Raw genomic sequence first — 21,755 nt, 5'->3', positions numbered from 1 at the left:
TTGGGGTGGGGGCCAAAACCCGGGGGGGGAAAAATTGGTTAGGGGGAAATTTTCGGGTTTTTCCGGGAAAAAACCCCAAAAAATTTAAAGGTGGGAACCCCCCATTAAGGGAAAACCCTTTGTTTGGTTTTTGGGGGGGTTAAACAGGGGGAAAGGGAAACCCATTTTTTTTTTTTGGGTTTTTCCCAAATTTTTATTCTAAAAAATTTTAAATGAAAAAATTTTTTGGGGAAAAAAATTTTTTCCGGGGGCTTTGGGAAAAAAATTTTTTTAAAATTAAAAAATTCAAAAACCCCCTCCCCAAAAGGGGGGCCCTTGGGGGGGGGGAAAAATTTGAAAAACGAAACGGGTTAGGTCTTTTTAATTTTGGACCCCTTTTAAAAAAATTTTTTGGAAATTTTCCCCCCGGATCGTTTTTTAAAAAATAAAACCCTCCTGTAAAAAATTTTTGGGGGGAAATTTTCCCGTAAATTTTCCCCAAGAAATTTTTATATGTAAAAAAAATTTTTTAACTTTTTGGGGGGGGGGGATTTTGGGCCCGGGCCCCAAAAATTGGGGTTTTATTTTTTAAAAAAAGGGGCGCTTAAATTTTATACGGGGTGGGGGTTTTGTGGGTTTTCCCCCCAAATTTAATTTTTTTTTTTCAAAAATATTCTTTAAAAGTTGGCCTAATTTTTTAAATTTTTTTAAAAAATAAAGGGTTTTTTTGGGGGGTTTTAAGGAAAAGAAGGGATTTTTTAAATTTTTTAAAAAAAAATTTTCCCCAAATTTATAAGGGAGGGCCCGTTAAATTGCTTTTTATTTTGGAAAAAGGGTGAAAAAACACGGGGAAACCCCCTTAAAAAAACGTGGGGGGGCCCCCCAAGGGTTTTTAAAATGAGGAAAAGAAGCCAAAAGGGAAAAACCCCAAAAAAAACCCAACCCGGGGGTTTTCAAGGGTTTTGGGAAGGGAACCAGTTTTCCCCGGGAAGCTGTTAAAAAAATGGAGGGAAAATTCCCCGGAATTTTTTTTTTGTTCCCCCTGGGGGAAAAGGCCAAGGGGAAAAAAAAAAGTAAAAAACCCAAAGGGGGGGAGTTTAAAAACATTGATAAATTTTTTAAATTTTTTTTTTTCCCTTTAATTTTCAAAAAGTAATTTTAAACCCGGTTTTTTTTGGGGGTTTTTTTTTAAAAAAAAAAAAAAAAAATTTTTTTTCTTGAAGGGAGGGGTTTTTTTTTTATAACCAAAAAATTTTTAAACCCTTTTAAAACCCCCAAGGGTTTTTTTTTGGGTTTTTTTTTTTTTTCCCCTTTTTCCCCTTTCCCTCCCCCAAACCTCGGGGAGGGAAAATTCCAAAAAATTCCCAAAAACTTCCCAGGAACCCCCCCTTCCCAAAAATTTAAATCCCATACAATACTCCCAAAAAAATTCCCCCATTAAAAATAAAATTTTTTTAAATTTAAAAAAAAATTTAAATTTCCAAATCACTAACCCTAACAAAAACAAAACCTTTTAAAGGGTTTTTTTTTTGTTCCCCGGGAAAAAAAAAAAAAACGGATTTAAGCCCCCCTTTTTTTTTATCAGACCCATTTTAAATTTAAAAAAATTGGGGTTCGGGGAAAGGTTTTGGTTGGGGGGCTTACTTTTTTCCCTTTTAAAATTTAAAAAAAAATGGGGGGGGTTTTTTGTTTTGTTTGAATTTGGGGGGGTCCCCTTTCAGGTTTTTTCTTTGGATCCATGCCAGAGCAGAACAATTTTAACAGTTAAATTTATCCTATAGATTTTTATTAAAAGTGTTCGTTTTATTGTAATACTGTAATTCGTCATAAAGCTCATATATATATTATATGACTCTCGCAGATACACGAAGATGCAAACGGCGAGATATATGTTGACGGAATTTCGACACAAACAGTCGCCAACAGCCAGGAAGTTCTCAACTGTTTAAAACAGGGGGCTTTGTGCCGAACTACCGCCAGGTACCAAAACTCACTTTACTTCCTTTTTCCGGTCTCTATTTCCTTTTCCTCATGATTTGTGACATTGTTGCCCTTTGACTTTTTTGTCAGGTTTCTAAGTTTTTAATCACTGTCTTTTCAGTACTGAGATGAACGCAGTCTCGTCAAGGTCACACGCCATGTTTTATCTAAAAATACATCAAACCAGAGTTGCTAAAGTCGAAACTGTGGAGGTACTCCTTTTTACTGTGACTGAATTAGCTATTACATAATATGACGGTTCAAGTTTTGACATGTCCTTGAAGCATGACTTCTTTGGAATAAGGATCTAAAATTAGGCTTCAGATTTCGGAACCGTCCTTGACGTCCGACCGAAGATGAGAAACTTGAGAGTGGCGCGCGCAAACTTTGCGTAACGCGCGATGCAATTATTGTATTGCGAGCGATCACCGTCCTTGTTGTTCAGAAATCTTTTGAATTTAATTTCATTGTCACGTGACCGTTTCCTTATCTAAGATTAGATTGTTTTGCGTAACTTTCGTGTGCACATTGGCTTCTGGAAGTTGTGATAGCAAGCAAGCAATATTTTTGCTCATACATAGATGATGTTTAAATAAGAGTCCAAAGTTTAATTCATTTAGCTTGGCGGGAAAATCGAATAAGTGTTGACAATATGCGATGTGACACGAGCAGATTTTTCGTCAGTGTGTCAATGACGTTGAATATATGCGGATACAACTGTTAAAGGCGTGACATTGCGCTGAGTATGACGACAAAAAGTGAATCCTTTTTAATCTCCGATCTGAAGCCTACATTGATTTTTAAAGAGACGGGCGCGGCTGACGGCTGTCCAAATTATCCGTATCAGGATAATGCATAACAAATATTGCAATACATGTCCGGAAATTTGTGATTCAAATATACATTATACACAAAAACAATCAGTACTTACTCAATAATGAACATTTCAAAGGGCGAAGAAGCTCCGCCACAAGAGTTTGAGAATCTGACCGCTAAGTTGGTGTTTGTTGATTTGGCTGGATCAGAAAGGTTAAAACGAACGGGTGCTACCGGAGACAGAGCTAAAGAGGGTATCTCAATCAACGGGGGACTGGTTAGTGTATTTATTATTCAAACCGGAAATTTCAACTTGGATATCTTCAAACGGTTTAGATGTCCAAATATGGATGAATTGTAATGAAACCTTTGTGACCACAGTCTAACTGTGTTTGCCTCAAATCATCACTAACCCCTCCTTCCACCCCTCAGCTAGCACTTGGTAACGTGATCTCAGCGCTGGGCGACGAGAAGCGGAAAGTATCACACGTGCCGTACCGAGACAGCAAGCTGACACGTCTGTTACAAGACAGCCTGGGTGGAAACTCCCAGACTCTAATGGTGGCGTGTGTTAGCCCGGCTGATAGGGACTTCATGGAGACTCTTAACACTCTGAAGTACGCTAACAGAGCCAAGAATATAAAGAATAAGGTCAGTGGGTGTTGTTTATGTAATACATTTTATTGTCTATTTTCTATGTGACACTGTACTATTTACTTGCTTTATAAGGTTATAGTCGACGTTTACTTCTCACTTAATGAGGAGCTACATTTGAAGCAAAGCCATGGAAAAAACCGGTACACACTAACGTTGTTGCCTTTGCAAGATCCTTCGGCTTCCTTAATTAACCGGTTACTTAGAAGCCATGTGGCTGTTGGATTTGCCGAAGAAAATTATAATTAAATATGAAATATTCCAGAAACCCTATTCTGTACGGTGTGCCACAGAGTCAATATCCTGGGCCACATAGAGATTATTCTGATATATCAGTAAACAAGATGTAACCAACCTGGCCACAGTAAATTACCACGTTAGTGTCAAGACCGTGTTGTTAAGGTGGCATCTGACCTCTGGTAATATTGGGATCATTTTACACAATCACATTGTAGCCCTGGTTTGCTGGTTAATTGTAAAGTGTTCACCGTTGGTACCTGCATATCAGTTGCCTGGGAGATGACAGATTTAGTAACAATCCCGGACAGTCGGTAACAGTAACAATCCTATAGAGAGTGTGAAATTGGAGGAAATTGTAAAGTGACTTGATCGGAGAGATGATTTGGAAACAATTGTTGTTAACTCGATATATATATACATCCATGTGTAGGATATACATTCTGAAGGACATTGTCTGTAATTTGATCAGATTGATAAGTTTCAGTAGTTCCAGTGTATCTTATATAATTGGTAGCAGTTTTTAGAGCAGCGACTACAACGACAACATAATTTACTAAGAGTTTCCGAATACGTAGTGGGGCCTCAAATAGATCTCATATAGTTACTAATTAATCAAGCAAATACAAGATAAAACAATCTTATAAGATACAGGAAATGTATACTATACTTCCTTCCTATCTTCGTGTATTTTAAGGATTTTATCAAAGCTAAAAACAAGGGGTCCGGTTTAGGAGTAAAAGAGAATTAACACAGATTAATGTTACAGGTGGTAGTAAACCAAGACAAGACCAGCAGAATCATCAATACTTTAAGAGAAGAGAACGTGAGATTACAGCAGGAACTGATGGAATACAAGATGGGACAGGTAATAAGACAATGCGATGGTATTGATGCATTTTACTGCTCTCCACTCCGAGAGTGTGAGAATACAGATGTAAATGATTTTTGGCCGGCTGGTATATTTATTATTTAGGTCTAAAAATTGTTCCTTTTTCCAGAGGACTGGTGAAGAAGGAAACCATTCCGACCTGTTCACGGAGAACACGATGTTGCGTGCTGAGAACGATAAGCTCCGTCTCCGCATCAAGTCCATGGCAGAGGCACAGGATAGCAAGAATGAGGCTATCGCTGAGCTTCGTGCCAAGGCCCTCTGTGCTGACTTCGCAGGTTGGTCAGAATAAGGAACTAAGCTCGTATATAATATATGTAGTGAGAATCATTATCTCGTTGTGAAACTTCGGGCTTTTACAATGTCTACCAATTTACCATACCTCAACTGTTTTTCCTCTCTAAGGCAATGCAATATAACTAACTAATGAAAGTTCAAAACATGTACTGATTGTATAATATAATAGCTTGGCCCACATCTACACTGAACATACAAATAAAATATTTAAACACATATTTAGATTCTACTATTTGCAGGGAGACCGAGAATGAACTTGTTATCTGTTTTAGGAAGTGATTTAGGTGTAATAAATATGTTTATTAATAGCTTTAATGAATTGAACGAGGTGAAAGATATGGCTGCATGCAATAAATGTTGGGACAATTTGTATTATGGGCACAGATAAGCACCCGATAAGCACATTAAGGTATTTAATCTTTTAAATCACTTTTGTTAGTATGATTCTGTTGAATAATAATAATATTTTCAGCATCAGGAGAAACAGATATGACAGAGATGGTACAAGGGTACATCAAAGAGATCGAGAATCTGCGCTCGCAGCTCCTTGAACAGGAAAGCGCTGCGAACTACCGCAGTCCCCGCTTAAGGACCGCGCCTCCAAACAGGATGTCTATGGGTGGTGGTAACTTAAACAGTGCAACCATGATGAACGATAGTATTGATGAAGTGATCAAGGAGGCAAAGTTCGATCTGGAGAAAACTATGGCAAAGAGGTACGGCCTGATTTGAATTATTATTTTATGATCTTATTGGAAGATCTATTCATGTTATCTTTATCACAAACTATGGTGAATTCATTCTGACTATGCTTTTCTGCAGGTCAAAATTAGAGCACATAAAAGATCTAGAAGTGACCAAATTGGAAGAAAACAAGGAAAACATTATCGAAGCTGATGATGATAGCGAGGAGGAAATGGACTGTGAAAATAACTTTATAGAAATAGATGAAGATGATGAGATGGAACGAGGCGAAGAAAAAGAAGAAAATGAAGAAAAGGACTCTGAGGAAGACGAAGATGAGAAGGCAAGGGACGAGAACATTACCTGCATGGAAGAAAACCTCGCAGATCTTGCCGAGGAAATCTCGATCAAGCAGAAGCTGGTGGAAGAGCTGGAAAAGAGCCAGAAGAAGATTCTAGCAATGAAGCAACAGTATGAGGAGAAGCTGAATCTACTGAATAATCAAATACAAGTCACTAGTGATGAGCGAGATAAGGTCATGGACAGTCTCAAGAAGAAGGGAGATGGAAAAAATAACAAGGATGAAATCAGAGCGAAATCCGATCATTATACCAAGAAGTTAAAGAATATGGAACAGGAAATGAAGAGGTTGAAATCCGCGCAACGTGAGCATGACAGATTAGCCAAGACAAATAAGGACAATGAGAAACATCTGAAACACATGCAGACCGAGCTGACACAAATGAAGAAGAACAAGGTGAAACTGATGAGACAGTTGAAGGAGGACACAGCCAGGAACAAGAAACTCGAACTGAAGAAACAACAAGAAATCATCAAATTACAGAGAGACAAGCAGAAACAGGTTACGACCATCAAGAAATTACAGATGGAACAGAAAACCAAAGAAATGGTCCTTAAACGAAAGCAAGAGGAAATCAAGATGATGAAAAAGCAGAAGAACGCGATGTCTATAAAGAAGAAGAACGCCCGCCGAGCAGCACCCAGAACTATGCTCCAGCAACCTAACTTAGCAGAGTCCGCCGAAGAACGTCACAACAGACGATTATCATCCCAGTACTCTTCCTTCTCCGCAAGACAAAGGTGGAACCAGTTGGAGAAAAGGATTTGTCAGAATATTATCCGGAAGCACACAGTCGCACAGATGGAGGCTGATATGGACAGGTTGGTGAAGGACAGGGAAAAGCTGGAGAAGGATCTGGATCGGTTCATCAAGAATAAGGACAAACACTTAAAGGAGAAACAACCTGTAAGTTGAAATTTGGTTTTCCAAGAACATATCATGTGATAATGATTATTCTGATACTTTATGTTGAACAGATTTGTGTTCAAGTATTTTATGTTTAAGTAGATTGCGAGAAAATTTGAGTCAAATGTATTTGCTTTTGAAACTCTGTCACCATTTGAACTTCATATCTCCTTAACACCTGATTCCTTCCACTCGAAACATATCGTCCTCAGATTTATTTTTCCAAATAATCATTTGATAAATCTTTTTTAATATTTATTTAAAAATTCAGAACACTGAAGTATTGCAAGAGTTAGACGAGAACATAGAGGGACTGAGTGCCCAGGTGGAGTATTTGCAGGATAATATAAACGAACATCAGAACGACATTGTGCAGATGATGGACGGAAGAGAGAGTGGTGACACTATAGACCTTCAGGTCAGTAGCTAATCTCTTAGCCATTCAGAGAGCAGTATTCTGGTCACGTGGTCAAAACTTACTAATCAGAGAGCTTTGATGTTAGATCGGTGGACGTTACCGGGACTATGAAATTTCTCCATGGGCAACAAGCCAAGGCTTATTATAAGAGTTTCTAATAATTGGTTATTAACGGATATATTTCAGGATATCATCGACAGTAGCTCGTTATCCGACTGCAAATACCTTCTGGAACATTTCCTCACTTTCACGACCAACAAAGGTCACTATAACAGCATTGGTCTTGTTTTTAGCTGCTAATTTAAAAGATCATAATTATAAGGTTTTAAATTCCCTTATCAGTATGTTCTTTACAATTTTAATTGAACGATTAGTCTGTTCTTTCTGCATCACACACGATGTTGATATTAACCCACTGTATTATACAGGTCTGGCTGTAGCACAGAGTAACGCTAAAGTAAAGGAGATAGAGGGGACAGTAAAGTCTTTAAAACAGGCTCTGGAGGAGACAGAACAGAAACTTGTGGATCAGTATAACAGGGAGAAGTTATTGGAGGAACAAGCCAATAATAGTAGAGAAATCGTGAGTCGTCATGTGAACTTAACTTTTTAGTTTTAGTGGATACTTATGATTTGTTTTGTCGATACCAGGAAAAAAATTGTATCGAACTCGAATGAAATCAACAATACTATTGGCCGCTCAACGCCCCAAATGAAGTCTTGATTTAACAAAAATATGATGCTAATAAGACTAACTCCTGCTTCTCCCAGGACGATCTAGTGGATGCACAGTTCTCTAACGCCTCTATGTTCCAGACACCCTCTAAAACCTACTCCATGTTATGTGGCACTTCCGGGAGGAAGTTCTTCCCTCAACCCTCCTCGGTAAGTCTTTATTGTTATGATAAGTTTACTGGATATGGCGAAAATTTGGCTTCAGAATGGTCTAATTCGCAAAGTGCTATCTCGGGGGCATTTGTGACGTGGTGCTATCAGTGGGGTTTTGTCGTGAGCAAATATTGGAAATTAAGTAAATATGAAATATGCATTATAACCAAAGTGAAGCAACACAGAAGACTTTCCTCGCCATTAAATATTTAAATTTTTGCTGTCGTGTTGCTTTCAGGAAATCGCCCAAAACGTAATATACAATTTTACTACCTTCGAGTTCTATTCCAAGCAGTATTTCCCCAATAGCCTTAGAGTTATGAAAACGGTTTCAAGTCCACTTTGTCCCACAGACGTTTTTTGTGCACTGTTTAGCATTACAGTTTGTGTACAGTTTGTCCTAGACAAGTTTGTGTACAGTTTGCGTACGGTTTGTCATAGACAAGTTTGTGTACAATGAATAGTATGTGTACAGTTTGTGTACAGTTTGTCCTAGACAAGTTTGTGTACAGTTTGTCCTAGACAAGTTTGTGAACAGTTTGTCCTAGACAAGTTTGTGTACAGTTTGTCCTAGACAAGTTTGTGCAGCACTAAAGTTTATGTCCAGTTTGTCCCAGACGCGGACGATAATTGAGCAGCTGCAATACCTAGTAATTATATTCGCTCTTTGGGTTTGTCAAGTTGAGACTGTGACCCTGTCAAATGGAGACAAAGTTCTTTTCGTTGAGAAAGACAAGGTAGTGTCGTTGAGTGCATTTTGAGTGCATTTTGAGTGCATTAAAAGTTAGATTTTCTGTGTGTTAATTTTAGTGTGTTTTACGTACATTTGGAGTGGTTTTAACTATATTTTATCTCAAATGCAGAGGGGGTTTCTCCGTTATTATTGATCATCCGGTGTTGTACAATTTTCAATTAAAGAAATAATATAAGATGAAGTATAATAAGGATTGTGGAAATATTAAAATGTACATTGTATACAAAAATGACCTATAGCAAAGCGATTTGAGTATCTTAATACTTAACTAACATTTTTACACAGCTAATTCCTTCATCCCATGTCCTGACTAACATAGAGGAGTATAATGAATATTTGAAAATGGCTGAGTTTGTGTTTTGATGTTGGTTTAATGATAATCGTTACTTTTGTTTGTTATTTCTCCTGTTTGATTTTTGGTAAATCTTTACTTCGGTTTTCACGATCTTCTTGATTTAATCTTTCAATACACCATGCCAATAAGGATTTGATCAAATTGAATATCATACATAATATGCTTGTTTTATCTTTACAACTTGACACAGTATATTTGCTGAAGCTTCAGTTAAACCTAAATAGTTCTACAAAACTCTAGCAAATCCTCCCTCCCAGTCGTCACCCCCAGTCACCGACACACGGCTAGCAGCTGTGTTGGAGGAGAAACCCCACAACCGCCGCCGGACTGGCACTCCAACAGAACTGAGCTCCGGATCTAACGGATCTCTACCGGACATGGTCTCTCCGGCAACTCCAGTCACCAGTGCAGGTACTTTAACGGGAAGTGGTACTTAGGGTGGGGTTCAAGGTGTATCGAAACTTTGGAATATGTCACGTGACAGTGTGAATCCCGTATCCATGGTTTTCCCAACTAATGTCAGCCAATGAATTTTACGCGTTTTAACGCCTTATCATAATCGAAGCGATGAATGATCTTGTGCAGCACATCATAGGTTGGGATAATACTGGAACAAATACAGCAATTGTCGGGACAGGTCTTTTACTCTGACGACTTGTTGATCAGACATTTCTAATGTTTGACGACGAAACTGACATTTTCTGACTACCCCCTGGCCCCTGATAAAAAATTACAACACAATAACAACACGAAAAAGCACATTAACAATAAACAGCATATAATTGTCTAACGACATGAGCTTCGACAGACAGACGACTCAAACGAAAAGCGATAGTCTCAACCAAACGTTATCTGAAAAAACACGTAGACTCGAGCCCTACTCCCTCCCGTGGAGGAGCCCATGTGATCGTGACGTCATCAGACGGATCACGTGACTTGGTCAAGTCATCACGAGTACAGACCTTGCGGAATGGTAAGTGTTACCATGGCTACACCACGTGTCTGTTGCTGCGCGCAGTCACGTGCTTGCTGGCAGTGTCGAAGTCACGTGTTATCAGGCCGCTTGCTACCGCCCCTTTATTAAGCTGTTTCTCCTTGAAAATGATTTGTTTCAACAAAACAAGTTTCGTAAACTCTCGTGTCTAAGCGATTGTTAGTTGTAACAATTCCTTGATTTTTAAATAACACAAATTTCATTGACTATAGAAAATGACGGTAATCGCGGGGAGGATTTTGCTAATTTTTGCTTAAAAACTGAAAATTCATGGTGCATATAATTATAATCATAAATGAAATTCTCGCCACCTCCCCATGGTTGCAGTTATTGAGTTATCTATTATTGTTTGATTCGTTGCAGCTGCTTTCTGTTAAAAGCTGCTACTAATCGTAACTGTTAAAGCGCTGTTAAAGCGTAACTGTGAGCGCTAATCGCGATCAGATATTTGTGACATCTAATTGGTCAATTAGATAATTAGTACAATCCTCGTATTACCATAGTAACATCTAATTCTTGTTCAGCTAATCGCTTCCGTTCATTCAGTGAGTATCCGCATCCTTCAATCCCAGCACTGCTCCTTACAACGCTATTATCTCATTTTCTAACTATCAATTAATTAGTTATTTAATTGATTCTCTTATTGTAATAGCTACTTGCTATAGCCCCGCCTTTTTGAATTAAGAAAATTGCTTGCCTCCTCTATCCTTATTCCTTCACAGTATGGATCGAAAATAGTTGCACGCCGCCGGCTGACTCACCCTTTAGCGGTTTGGCTCTTTTGAATCTTATAGTTATATACGTTGAAATTGTAAACGTCAACGTGTCACAATATTTTTCTACGAAAATTGATATTGCCCGTAATAACCGTACCTTTCTTTAATCTTAGCACTCAATTCTATTTACTACTGTATTTTCATCAACAAATTTTCTTCCTCTTTTAGCAATCTCCCTGCAGACTGTCATGTCACGTGATTAAACTGCTTTTTTCAGCATAAACACGGCATTACCTTTAATTCCTCGTCTACCTGGTCATTTCCAGTTGCTCCTAAAAACATGATAGCCGAATCAACATTCAGTTCCAATTTGTTCCACTATTGTTAGCAGTGAATTACAAACACGTTCATAACTCTCTGTGATGTTTTATCTACTATTATCCAGTCACGTACACGTGATTAAGACGTGACTAACACGTTATTTGTTTCAGAGCTATCCCCAACAAACTCGCCGAATATTGAACGACGTTCTAGTTCTCTCAGAGATTCGCTGAGGAGAAAGAACGAAGGTTTGGATACTTTTCAATCATGTTATTGACAGATTAATTATTTCTTTCTTTCAATAATTATAAAGCAGTCCAACATGTCAAAGAATATTTTGAACAGCTGGGGAATTACAAATTGTCGCAACCCCTTTGATCAGTTGGTCATGTGACATGTAAATTGTACTAATATCTAGCATTGAGGTGAACATCACAACGTTACACATGCATTAGAGATGATTGTTATGTGTTTATCAGGTAATGAGGCAATTGGTCTGAAGTAGGTCGTTACGGGCGGCACAAGCCTCAAACCCTGCTCTTCGCTGGCTTCTAATTATCCAATCAGAGAGCTGTAATCTAATCACATGACATAAACCAACCAATCAGAGCCCTTCGCTGCATTCTAATTCCCAGAACCCATATCTTCTGTAGTAATATGATACAGAGATATAGTGGTCTGATTAAGATGTATGACACCACACTATCTACACTATCTACTGTTACTCTACCGATTGATCCTCGTCATTAGTACATAGTATCTTCTTGTAGTTTATACGTTTGTTTACTGTTTAAGCGATCTTGTTATCAAATTGTTCATTAGCATATTATTCATTATTCGTTATTTTTTCTTTCATTTCCAATCATTTATAATTCTTATATAACGCTAGTAAACTTCCAATTCTTGTATAATTTTACCACGTAAAAGTTCACATTCTGATACTCCAATAGATAAACAGTGTTGACATGATCCCGCTAGTATCAGTCCCCATGAATTTCGGGATCCAGCTCCTGTCCTCCCCCACCCACAGCACCCTGGAACTCAAAGCAGAGGACGAGGCTACAGTTCTTGCTAGTTCCGTGATACTATCCTTCAACAGTCCCGGTAATAAACCGCATGACCACAACACTTCACCTCAACCAGTCTTGACATGGAGGATTTCAGTGAGGAAGCTGTGAGGTATTTTGTAGATGCGCAGCGTAACACAGGGAGCAAACCCCCCACAAATCTCCCGACACATTTTGGGGGGAAAATTAACAGATGGCCACAAAGTTAAGGGAAAATGGGTGGTTGGGGACCAGGTGTGTTCAACATTTCTCTAACATCACTGATACTATCCGGTCACCCTCCTTTACTGATCTGCTGTTTATATTCGAGGAAGCAGCTTTCGCGGTGTCCCAACTTAAATCTCGGCAGCTTGTTCAGATCATGTTTAAAAAGATTGCAGCTTTGAACTGGAAGCGACAGTTCATAAAGCAGTATTTGTACAATCTGAGTGATTTGTCAAAACATCAGCTGGATCTGATTATAGAGCTAGCTGGAAATGAAGTTGATCTCATAGTTCAACCTCTCGTCACACAGTTGACTGAACATTTAGCTTTCAAAACTGAAGTGATTGCTCAGACTGACACAAAAGTAAAGGAGACTGGTAAGAAAGTGAAAGAGAATGATACTATAATGAAGGATGCGAGTATACAAACTCAAGTTACGGGAACGCAGCAAAACGACGTGGTGGCCAAACCTAAAGAGGTTAGAAAAGTGTTCAATGGAGCTGAATATAAGGAGGGTAGAAGGTCATCAACTGTATCTGAGCCTGTGCCCAAAGCAGCAGTAGCCAAGCCAAAAGATACTAAGACAACTAGATCTGCAACTTTGCCAAGACCAGCTAAAACTACTACAAAGGAAGCCATCACAAAAGCAGTAAAATCTAAGAAAGCTGCATCAACACCTTTAAAAGAGGCGCTCGCTCAGTGTAAAAACGCTGCACTTGACCCTTTAGGGACAGCACTGGACACAAAAGAACGCAAGGTTGATAAACAGCAGCCCAATAAAGCAGAAAGCAAAGAAGAGGTAGACGGGATACAACCAAACTGCCGGTACTTCCTACAGAACTGTGATCTTTCTCTCTGTCAAAAATACCACTCGGAATTATTCGAGCACTTGTTTGACGTTCTCCAGAGCTGTGCGGCAGGATCACAGACAGATCTGGCCTGGCTTTTCCAGGTTCTCAGAAAATCTTCAAAGCAAGCAGTGAGATCGTACAATGTAGACGGTGAGGAAGATAGATACCCAACTACACCGATCAGGCACATGCTAGCAGATCACAGACCGTCCCTGACCACCGCTATTAGCATTGAACAAAGTGAAGATCTGTGTAAAAACGTCATAATATCTTCACAGAGGGTTATACCTAACCTTTTTCAAACCCTTAACTTTGACCAGACGTTTGATGAGCTAGTGGACTGGTTGGGGGGCTCCCAGCAGGTCACTAATATGTTGATGTTTCTTGAAGGGTTGTGGACGTGGATAGCAGTGAACAAGGACAAGAAAATCAAATTCTCTCCTGAGTTAATGGAAAAGATCAGGAAAATAAAACAGGCTCGTCGATGGCGAGCTGTATTCGCCATATACGCGAACTTTCGCCACAATTCAATTTATTCAGAGCAGTTATTCGACGGTTTGAAGAGTGCAAGTAACGCTATCTGTGGAGAATCAGAACTTGGACTGGAGTTCGCGGTGATGGTTGAAAAAAGTCACTACGTGAGCCTTCGTTCCCTTTTCCTAGAAAAAGGGAAACTAGCATTCCAATACGAAAATAAGGGGTTAGAGAAATGCGATGAACCTGGGAAGTGCGGGTTTGTTTTAGCTGTGATCACCTCTGAAGACGGTTACGTGAGTCTACAGCTCTGTAATGACCCTGAGAGTTACTCTGATACGGTGGTACATTACCACGACAGGATCCGCGCTGACAACATGCACTTTATTGCGCGCGACAAGTCCCAGACGTGGAGTTTCCCGCTGAGTTGGCTGGGCAGGCCTCGTGTTGTGGATAATACAGTGTTCTGGGGGTCGTGTAGGAGGTTGCTGAACTGGGCTGATGAGCTGCTCTTTGATGTTTTGTTAGCGTTGTGATCTAGTTGTTGTATCTAGTAGTTGTGATGTAGTAGTTTTTCTTGTTGGTATTTTAGTTTATCTTGTTTTTGTTTTTTTTACGGTCTTTGCTGTTATTCATTACTTTCTTTGTATTCGTGAATTTGCTCTAATTGCTGTATTTTTTCTTTTGTTACATTTATACGTATAGATACTGTAATATAAACTGTAAAATAGCATTACTCATTCTTGAATATTTGTGCATCGTTTTATTTTTCAATATATTCTACAGTAAGAGCAAAGTTAACGAAGGATTTGAGTCTAATTTATCATTGTTGATCATATTGTCTCAATCTTACGCGCATCCTTTTCCCGTAATATTAAAGAACGGCCTGTAAAATCCAGCTGCTTCAGAAATAAATTCCAATAAAATGTATTTCAAACAAAGTTAATTCTCCAACCAGAACAAGTTAAAATTAAAATAACGCAACAAAATAAGTTGTTAACTCCACACTCCACAGGGTCTCCCGCGGCTACAGCTGAGAATGTGTTTGATAGACTACACAGTCACCCTGACGAACCACACCCTGAGGGTCAGATAGTTCCCTTATCTCCCCCCACTACTGATTCTGAGCGCATAACTTGTGTCAGGTACTGTTACATTGCTGGTCATTGGGATGTTATTCAGAGGTTTGGTGTATGGAAAATTCAATCGGAGATAGGAAATCCGATTTGACCATGATACTGTTTTATACAAACGGGAAGTTGTTCAACAAACAGTATCCAAAGAAAACATTTTTATTCATTATTGAAGAGTGAATACCCCCTTATTTTCAGTATGGCTAAAGGGCACACGCACAGCGTACAGTCAGTGTCAGTCCATGGGAAGATAATGGTTACTGGAAGCAGTGATCGTACTATACGAGTCTGGGATTTAACGGACAACAAAGAGGTTTCACTTTCACTTTAACAATCGTTACTGTACAATCTGACTTTGAATGAGCGTCGTCTTTAATTGAAGCTGTTTCACCATTTCAATTTGTGTTATATCTTAAACTTATCAATATTTTGACAGTAACTGTTTTCCGTTTACAGGCGCAACGAGCAGTTTTCCCGGACCAAGTAAAGAAAGTCGTCTTCAACCAGGAGCAATCAGTCGTCTTCGCCCTTACCAGCCAGGCCCTCAAAGCTTGGGATATCAGAACAGACCCTTCGACTTGCAGGTAAACTGTGCCTCAATCATTTAATTGATTAATTAACTAATTGTGTAGAATTAAGAAGCTTACATAAAGCTATAACAATAACATGCGAACAGAAACATAAAATATTGTCCCCGTCAGGTCGACAACCTTAGCAGAGTTCCCCTCCGCCCTGCTGTATCCAGCTGGCTCAGAGTTCATCTACTTTAGTACTGGCATCTCAGTAAGGAGCTGGAACGTCAAACAGTGGACTGCTGTAAGTTCCTTCGCCAATTTTAGAATTGTATCGAGAAATTCTTTAACTCAGAAATTAAGTATCAATTGCAAACAGTTTTCAAGGTATATAAAACTTATAAACACGGACGCGGATATATAGCCTGACTTCGTGCCGACCAACTGCTACTAAATAGCAGTTGACTCCAGCTCTATTTTGTACCTTACTCCTGTAACCTGTTATATAACAGGCTGGTGTTTTACACGGACATAGTGGACACGTGATGTGTCTTGAACACGTGGCTATAAACGATAAGAAGTACATTATCACAGGGTCACGGGACCACTTTTGCAAGGTTTGTACTTAGAGAGTTTATATACAAGTGAATATTGAAACAACTTATTCATTTACAAAACGTTATATAAATGACAATAGTTTTACCGATCAATTATAATTAATTAATCAATTAACTAATAACTCTGTCAGATCTACGATGCTACAGATGGTATTGTATCCGCCCGAGTACCCACTGCGACCCTCAACCCGCCCCACTTTGACGGGATCGAGAGTATTGTTTGGGGGAATGAACATCTTTATAGCGGCTCCAGAGACGCCACCATCAAGAAGTGGCATCTCCAAACTAGGAAGGAGAAGGGGGTAAGTTGCACCCTCTGCAAGGGTATTGCGATTGAAACAAAGTCCCAAGTTCAACTCTCCCTGAGACTTAGTTTCGTATAAAGTGGTAACGTTAGAACTCTGGTTACAGATCTGTTAAAAGATACATTAAGCCACAATATAAGGTACCACCCACCCCTCTACTCACAATGTTCCTCTTCCCCAGGCCCAGAGACCAGCACACAAAGACAGAGTCCAAGCTCTGGCCTACGTCCCAACACTATCAGCCCTCGCCAGTGCCAGCAGAAACGGTACTCTCAAACTTTGGAACGAAGTGGGCTTTGGAGCTGCCGCCAAGACTGATCAGAGCAAGAGTTTAATCGGTTGGTTTCTAATCACCTGCCTGATATTTTTATAATAATTCTCTTTTATCGTATATTTCTGATATTGTTAGGAATTTCTCACTCTGCATTTCCGACTATACTGATATAAATTTAAAATCCTTTTCAGTCGAGATAAACGCACATCCCGGATCATCTATTCAAGACATCGCATACCACAACAATCATCTTTATACAGCTTCTGGGGACACCACCGTTAAAGTCTGGTCTATAAAATGAAACTGTGTGTAGGTTGGAAGTTTGAGATTATAAAAGTTGACTGAGTGAACGAGTTTTTTTGCTGTTACATATGTTTGAAATGTTTTGAGAGGAGAAAAACATTGCTGTGCAATGAAAAATGAGGTGAATCCTCAGTTTGGCTTCAGGGTTGAATTGTTATTTTCGTAAAGTTTTGAATATTTAAAGAAGAAAACATTCCTAATACAATTTATATGACAAAATTTAAAGAGTATGAATAAACTGTGAGAAAAATAATGCATGTTAGTACTTTATCACAATATGAAACACTGTTTTATAGTTAGAAATTTGTACAGAAGTTCCAGCATTTTTAGAAAAATTGAATCTTTGTGTTCTCGAAAAGATACCGTTTAAATATTTAGGGTTAAATGGAGTTAGGAATGTCTTGTTATTTCATATTTCTGACATTGGTTCGAGCCTGAGATATGTTCAAATGTTGATTTGAAATGAATAAAGTGTTTATTTTTTATTTTCCAAAATCGAAAAAGTTCGTAATCAAATGAGCGTGCTCGTTCAATTAAGAATAGAAAAGCAGACTCATTTTGCATGACGTATGAGGTAGCACCTGCTTTGAGAATTGAGTGTTTAACCAGCAAAAGTGTCAGAAGTGGGATTTGAACCCACGCCCACATTCGTGGACCAGAATGCTCATTCGTACGAATGCAAGATTACTCTTGAGTCTGGCGCCTTAGACCACTCGGCCATCCTGACATATTATTATGTGCATTCTTACTCTCTATATAACATTGAATAAAGCCTCGTCACTTCACCGTAACAACAATACGATGGCCATGTGAGTTATGAGTAGCTGTATTGAATTTCGTGTAGCGATAACATTATAATATTAACATATAAGATCATCATGCCAAACAATGCTACAACAATAACATGCACCCCTCCGCAGTAGGATGCTTTATATTAATCTGTTAACGAGTGATTTGATTGACGGTGTCAATCCGTCGAGATCGTTGCTCTGCGAAGCAGAGCAACGATCGACGACGACGGAGAATCGACGACGGAGAATCGACGACGGAGAATCGACGACGGAGAATGCTAGTTCTTACTGGGCCGCGCTCAGCCTGTCATTCCGCCAAATCTTTATTATTAATGTTTATGAACATAATAGCTTGGGGTCCCAGGTAAGCTAGTTCGCGCGGCGCGTCGAAGCGGCGAAGTCCTCCAAACGAGTAATACTCGTAAAATATTTGTTCCAATTAATTGTATTGTAAGACCGTCGAAGTGCGAAGAGTCCATGCATGACTCAGCTCGGCGCTTACGGCGCGCGCACCTTGGTATGTTATTACCTGCAGGCGCCAGGGCCTATTGGCCTAACTTCAAGTATTTGGGGACCTCAGGCTATTATGTTCATAAACATATAGAGATTCATAAACATTAGAGATTCGGCGGAATGACATGGGCTGAGCGCGGCCCAGTAAAATTTTAAACGTAAAAGAAATACCAAATAGCGATTTCCGTTTTTTGGGGAAATGTTCGCCTTGTAAAAATAACGTTTCCCTCATATGTCATACTTGTCACTTGATTGACGATGTCAATCCATCGATATCGACGAAGCAAGATCAATGCTAGTTTGCGCGGCGCATCGAAGCGGCGAAGTCCTCCAACCCTCATACCAGAGGGAAATTTAAAACAACGTAGATTTTGAGTTATTCTAAAATCTCCAGAAAAGTGTCATTTTGGACCGATTAAAAGTTTGCAACTTTGCAGATTTCTGTACTCTGATTGGCTGAATCGTGTCACGTGCTAGCTGCTTGGACATTGGAATGTGCCACGCGTGCAAATGAAGCTCAATGGCGCGCGCGAGCTCAAGCCGTCTGTTTAGGGATGATGATTAATCACTCTACACTCGACTGTCACGTGACTTTTTCAACCCCTTCTCTAGCTGGTCCTGAACGACTATTCGAAAATTTAACCATGTAATCTGATCCCAACCCTAACCCTAGCCAAATCCTTAACAAAAGCATATGCTGAAACCCTAACCCTATCGAGAAATTATACTAACTTCCTTATACGGTCATATCACGTGCAACGTGATCAAGACAGTTTTTCGCCAATATCTCGTCAGGGGAGCATTTTAACCCTATGTCATGGGGTGATTCTGGATTCGGAATCAGCGTCCAAAAATACATCGATTGAAGTTGGTTTCAACTGTCGGGGACCCTTTTAGAACAATCTCGAAGATCGACTGTAGAGTGATTTAGCACGCTCGTCTGTTTAGATTATGGATTAAACCACTTCTAGTAACACTACCAGCCAATAAGTTTTGCTGGGTATGTTATAAACCTAAACACATGATGGCACTTTGGTTATCGATTATTGGCAAATGTGGTAAATAAAAATCGTAATTAATTAAGTGTATTAAATATATTTTTACCTGGGGACCTCAGGCTATCATGTTTATAAATAGAGATTAGGCGGAATGGCAGGCTGAGTGCGGCCCAGTAAATATATATTTATGGCCGCAAAATGATTTAAAATGAAACTAAACGTTTAGTTTATACCGCGCATATTTTCGCATATTACACCCAACAACATACTTTGAAAATCGAACGCTTAACCAAATAATGTCATATTTCGACAAAAGTATTTTAAGAATTATATAGTGTTATTGGTAATTATTGTTGCATTTCAAAACTCCCACTGCCTCCATTTGATCACCGTTTCGATTTGTAACTTGATTATTAACTACGTTTTCATGTATCCTCATTGATATGGAGTCCTCACTCATACTTAATATTCCAATTGTGTTTATCATGTGCTTTATCTCTCAAAATGTTACTCTTTATGTGCATACATTTTATCTTCACCATACTTTATCGTGATTGGTTGATACTGAATTGGTTTTGATCGAGATAATTATACAAATAATGAATTGGAGCCAAACCTAGCAAGGACTTGTGAGATTAATAAGATTTTGAATGCAATCCTTTTCATTGTATCCAACTAGTGAACAATGGTGTAACTAAGGCCCATCTTAAGGGGGCGCCAAATCGTTGTTTGAATGTGGGACAATTTTGAAAAACTTAACTACGGTGCTAGCAAAACTGTGCGTTTTGCTCTAGGAACACACTTTTTTAGAGATTTCACCGGCATATCCTCTAAAATTATCTAATTTGTTCAATTTTAGGGAGGGGCTCAAAAAGGGGGCGCCAACAGGCAACGTTATGTCACTGCTAGCAAAGATTGATCAGGTCATTCTGAAGATGGTTGTGTTTATATTTTCCAGTAACAGTTTCGGCTGCAGCATTTTGTAGTAACTGGAGCTGATGTAGTATCTTTTTAAAGTTTTCCTGAAAAGGCAGAAAACCTTCTTTCTCCATGATTCGTTAAACTTGATCACTTTGGCGATCAAAATTTGATAAGATTAACCCCCTTGACTAATCCCAAACATTTCTACGTTGTTCATAACTGAAGATATTTGACAAACAAGAAAGGTGGTGAAAAGTGGCAAAAAGTGGCCTGAAGACACGTGCAAAGTTTGAAAAAGTTGGTCAGACGTAATGGGCATTAATAGAACTAAGAAATGTCAAAAATTCTCGGAAAGCTTCTTTTGACGGCAGATAATTTAACAAGTAAATAGACATTTATTCCAATCAATAAAATACAATTTCTAATGAAGGAATTTTTTATCAAAATATCTTTTTCAGTTTACTCAAGCATGTTGTACTTCATTTTGCGGGTGTACTATGGACAATTTCATCGCTAGAATTAGAAGTAATCTCATTGGCGATGTTCTGGAAAAAGTCTTTCACAAAGGATCTAAAGTGTTCATTTGTTATGAGATAAATAAATGGGTTCACTATACTGTTTAGTGATAATGCATAACTGTGGAATAAATACATAAACAATGATGTCTCATATCCCATATTGTATAAAATGAATTTTATAAAAGTGGGTATGTAGCAGAGCACAAAAGTACAGCATATCAGTGTTAACATGAGTGCAGTTTTATCCATTCTCCTGTCCCTTCCCTGGTTGTTTTTCGTTGAGTTGTTGCTTCCACGACGTGATCTATTATGGCTCTTCTTCACTGTAACCCATATTGATATATTTGACACTAGGATAATGACTGTTGGAATTGCTATAAAAGTAGCTGTCAACATTGTAATGTGTTTGTAAGCTTTGCTATTTCCATTTACTTTGCTGTAATGAGCCGACATGCACCTCAGAATCTGTGGTATGAAGACAGAGTTTGACTTGTGTGCAAGAAAGACAATAGCTGGTGCTAAAGAAGGAACCAAGAGTGCAAGAATTCCCATTTTGACAAGGAATATTTTACCTATTCCAGTTCCTCGCAATGATATGTTGCTCATGCAGACCCTCAAGCGATAGCATGATACAATTGTCTTTACCATGATTTGAAAATAGAAAGGAACCTCAGACAACAATCCAGTCACAAAACATACACCCAATCCCAATACCCACTTTTTTCCACACAAAGTAATCAGCATGGGAGAAAAATAAAGGGTTATTATGGCTATGTCTGACATGGTCAGTGCTTCCAAGAGCAGAAGAGATATTTTGTCCACTTTGATTGCTTTGTGCTTCAGTGATGAATAGAGTACAAAAATGTTTCCAACAAGTCCAACACCTACTATCACCAAGTTTAGGATAAGCACCAGTACATAAGATGTCATTGAAAGTCCCAGTTTCTCAATAATGTTTTCCACATTCTCGATGCTAGTTTCATTGACATACTTCATGCTGAGGAGTTCTCTTTGGATACCTA

General features: G+C 38.9%; 5 protein-coding genes and 1 non-coding gene across 7 annotated transcripts in view; 4 read left to right on the top strand and 2 right to left on the bottom strand.

Annotated features, from left to right (window-relative positions):
* Window positions 1-17,125, top strand: part of LOC134819798 (kinesin-like protein KIF21A) — a 29,416-nt gene extending 12,291 nt beyond the window's left edge. Inside the window, exons 5-28 of the mRNA XM_063829947.1 lie at window positions 1,841-1,959; window positions 2,081-2,171; window positions 2,912-3,052; window positions 3,208-3,426; window positions 4,436-4,534; window positions 4,668-4,836; window positions 5,328-5,571; window positions 5,678-6,806; window positions 7,078-7,224; window positions 7,411-7,486; window positions 7,653-7,807; window positions 7,996-8,109; window positions 8,730-8,849; window positions 9,479-9,632; window positions 10,030-10,194; window positions 11,423-11,500; window positions 14,864-14,993; window positions 15,180-15,294; window positions 15,438-15,565; window positions 15,683-15,797; window positions 16,006-16,110; window positions 16,242-16,412; window positions 16,597-16,753; window positions 16,881-17,125. Of these exons, the coding sequence (XP_063686017.1) occupies window positions 1,841-1,959; window positions 2,081-2,171; window positions 2,912-3,052; window positions 3,208-3,426; window positions 4,436-4,534; window positions 4,668-4,836; window positions 5,328-5,571; window positions 5,678-6,806; window positions 7,078-7,224; window positions 7,411-7,486; window positions 7,653-7,807; window positions 7,996-8,109; window positions 8,730-8,849; window positions 9,479-9,632; window positions 10,030-10,194; window positions 11,423-11,500; window positions 14,864-14,993; window positions 15,180-15,294; window positions 15,438-15,565; window positions 15,683-15,797; window positions 16,006-16,110; window positions 16,242-16,412; window positions 16,597-16,753; window positions 16,881-16,990 (4,251 nt within the window). The 3' untranslated portion in view covers window positions 16,991-17,125. The remainder of the gene's footprint in view (window positions 1-1,840; window positions 1,960-2,080; window positions 2,172-2,911; window positions 3,053-3,207; window positions 3,427-4,435; window positions 4,535-4,667; window positions 4,837-5,327; window positions 5,572-5,677; window positions 6,807-7,077; window positions 7,225-7,410; window positions 7,487-7,652; window positions 7,808-7,995; window positions 8,110-8,729; window positions 8,850-9,478; window positions 9,633-10,029; window positions 10,195-11,422; window positions 11,501-14,863; window positions 14,994-15,179; window positions 15,295-15,437; window positions 15,566-15,682; window positions 15,798-16,005; window positions 16,111-16,241; window positions 16,413-16,596; window positions 16,754-16,880) is intronic.
* The window catches only part of LOC134819637 (Golgi-specific brefeldin A-resistance guanine nucleotide exchange factor 1-like), a 391,238-nt gene that overhangs the window by 185,923 nt on the left and 183,560 nt on the right, over window positions 1-21,755 (top strand). The window lies entirely within an intron of this gene.
* LOC134819638 (oxysterol-binding protein-related protein 9-like) overlaps window positions 1-21,755 on the top strand; it is a 108,838-nt gene that overhangs the window by 56,533 nt on the left and 30,550 nt on the right. The gene's annotated exons all lie outside the window — the stretch shown is intronic.
* Window positions 12,207-14,594, top strand: LOC134820248 (uncharacterized). Its single transcript, XM_063830475.1, has one exon. The coding sequence runs from the start codon at window positions 12,513-12,515 to the stop codon at window positions 14,382-14,384; it is 1,872 nt and encodes a 623-aa protein (XP_063686545.1). The 5' UTR covers window positions 12,207-12,512; the 3' UTR covers window positions 14,385-14,594.
* Window positions 17,608-17,719, bottom strand: Trnal-caa (transfer RNA leucine (anticodon CAA)). Its single transcript has 2 exons — window positions 17,682-17,719; window positions 17,608-17,653 (listed from the first exon to the last, which is right to left on the bottom strand). It is a non-coding gene; the product is annotated as a tRNA-Leu (tRNA).
* On the bottom strand, window positions 20,599-21,746 carry LOC134819796 (pyroglutamylated RF-amide peptide receptor-like). Its single transcript, XM_063829937.1, has one exon. It carries the CDS (start codon window positions 21,727-21,729, stop codon window positions 20,695-20,697), a length of 1,035 nt encoding a protein of 344 aa, XP_063686007.1. The 5' UTR covers window positions 21,730-21,746; the 3' UTR covers window positions 20,599-20,694.

Source organism: Bolinopsis microptera, chromosome 8 (genome assembly GCF_026151205.1).
Source record: "Bolinopsis microptera isolate Bmic1 chromosome 8, MBARI_Bmic_1.0, whole genome shotgun sequence".
Classification (NCBI taxonomy): Eukaryota; Metazoa; Ctenophora; class Tentaculata; order Lobata; family Bolinopsidae; genus Bolinopsis; species Bolinopsis microptera.
Note: the sequence above shows the minus strand (reverse complement) of the source record. Positions and strands in the feature narration are given on the sequence as shown.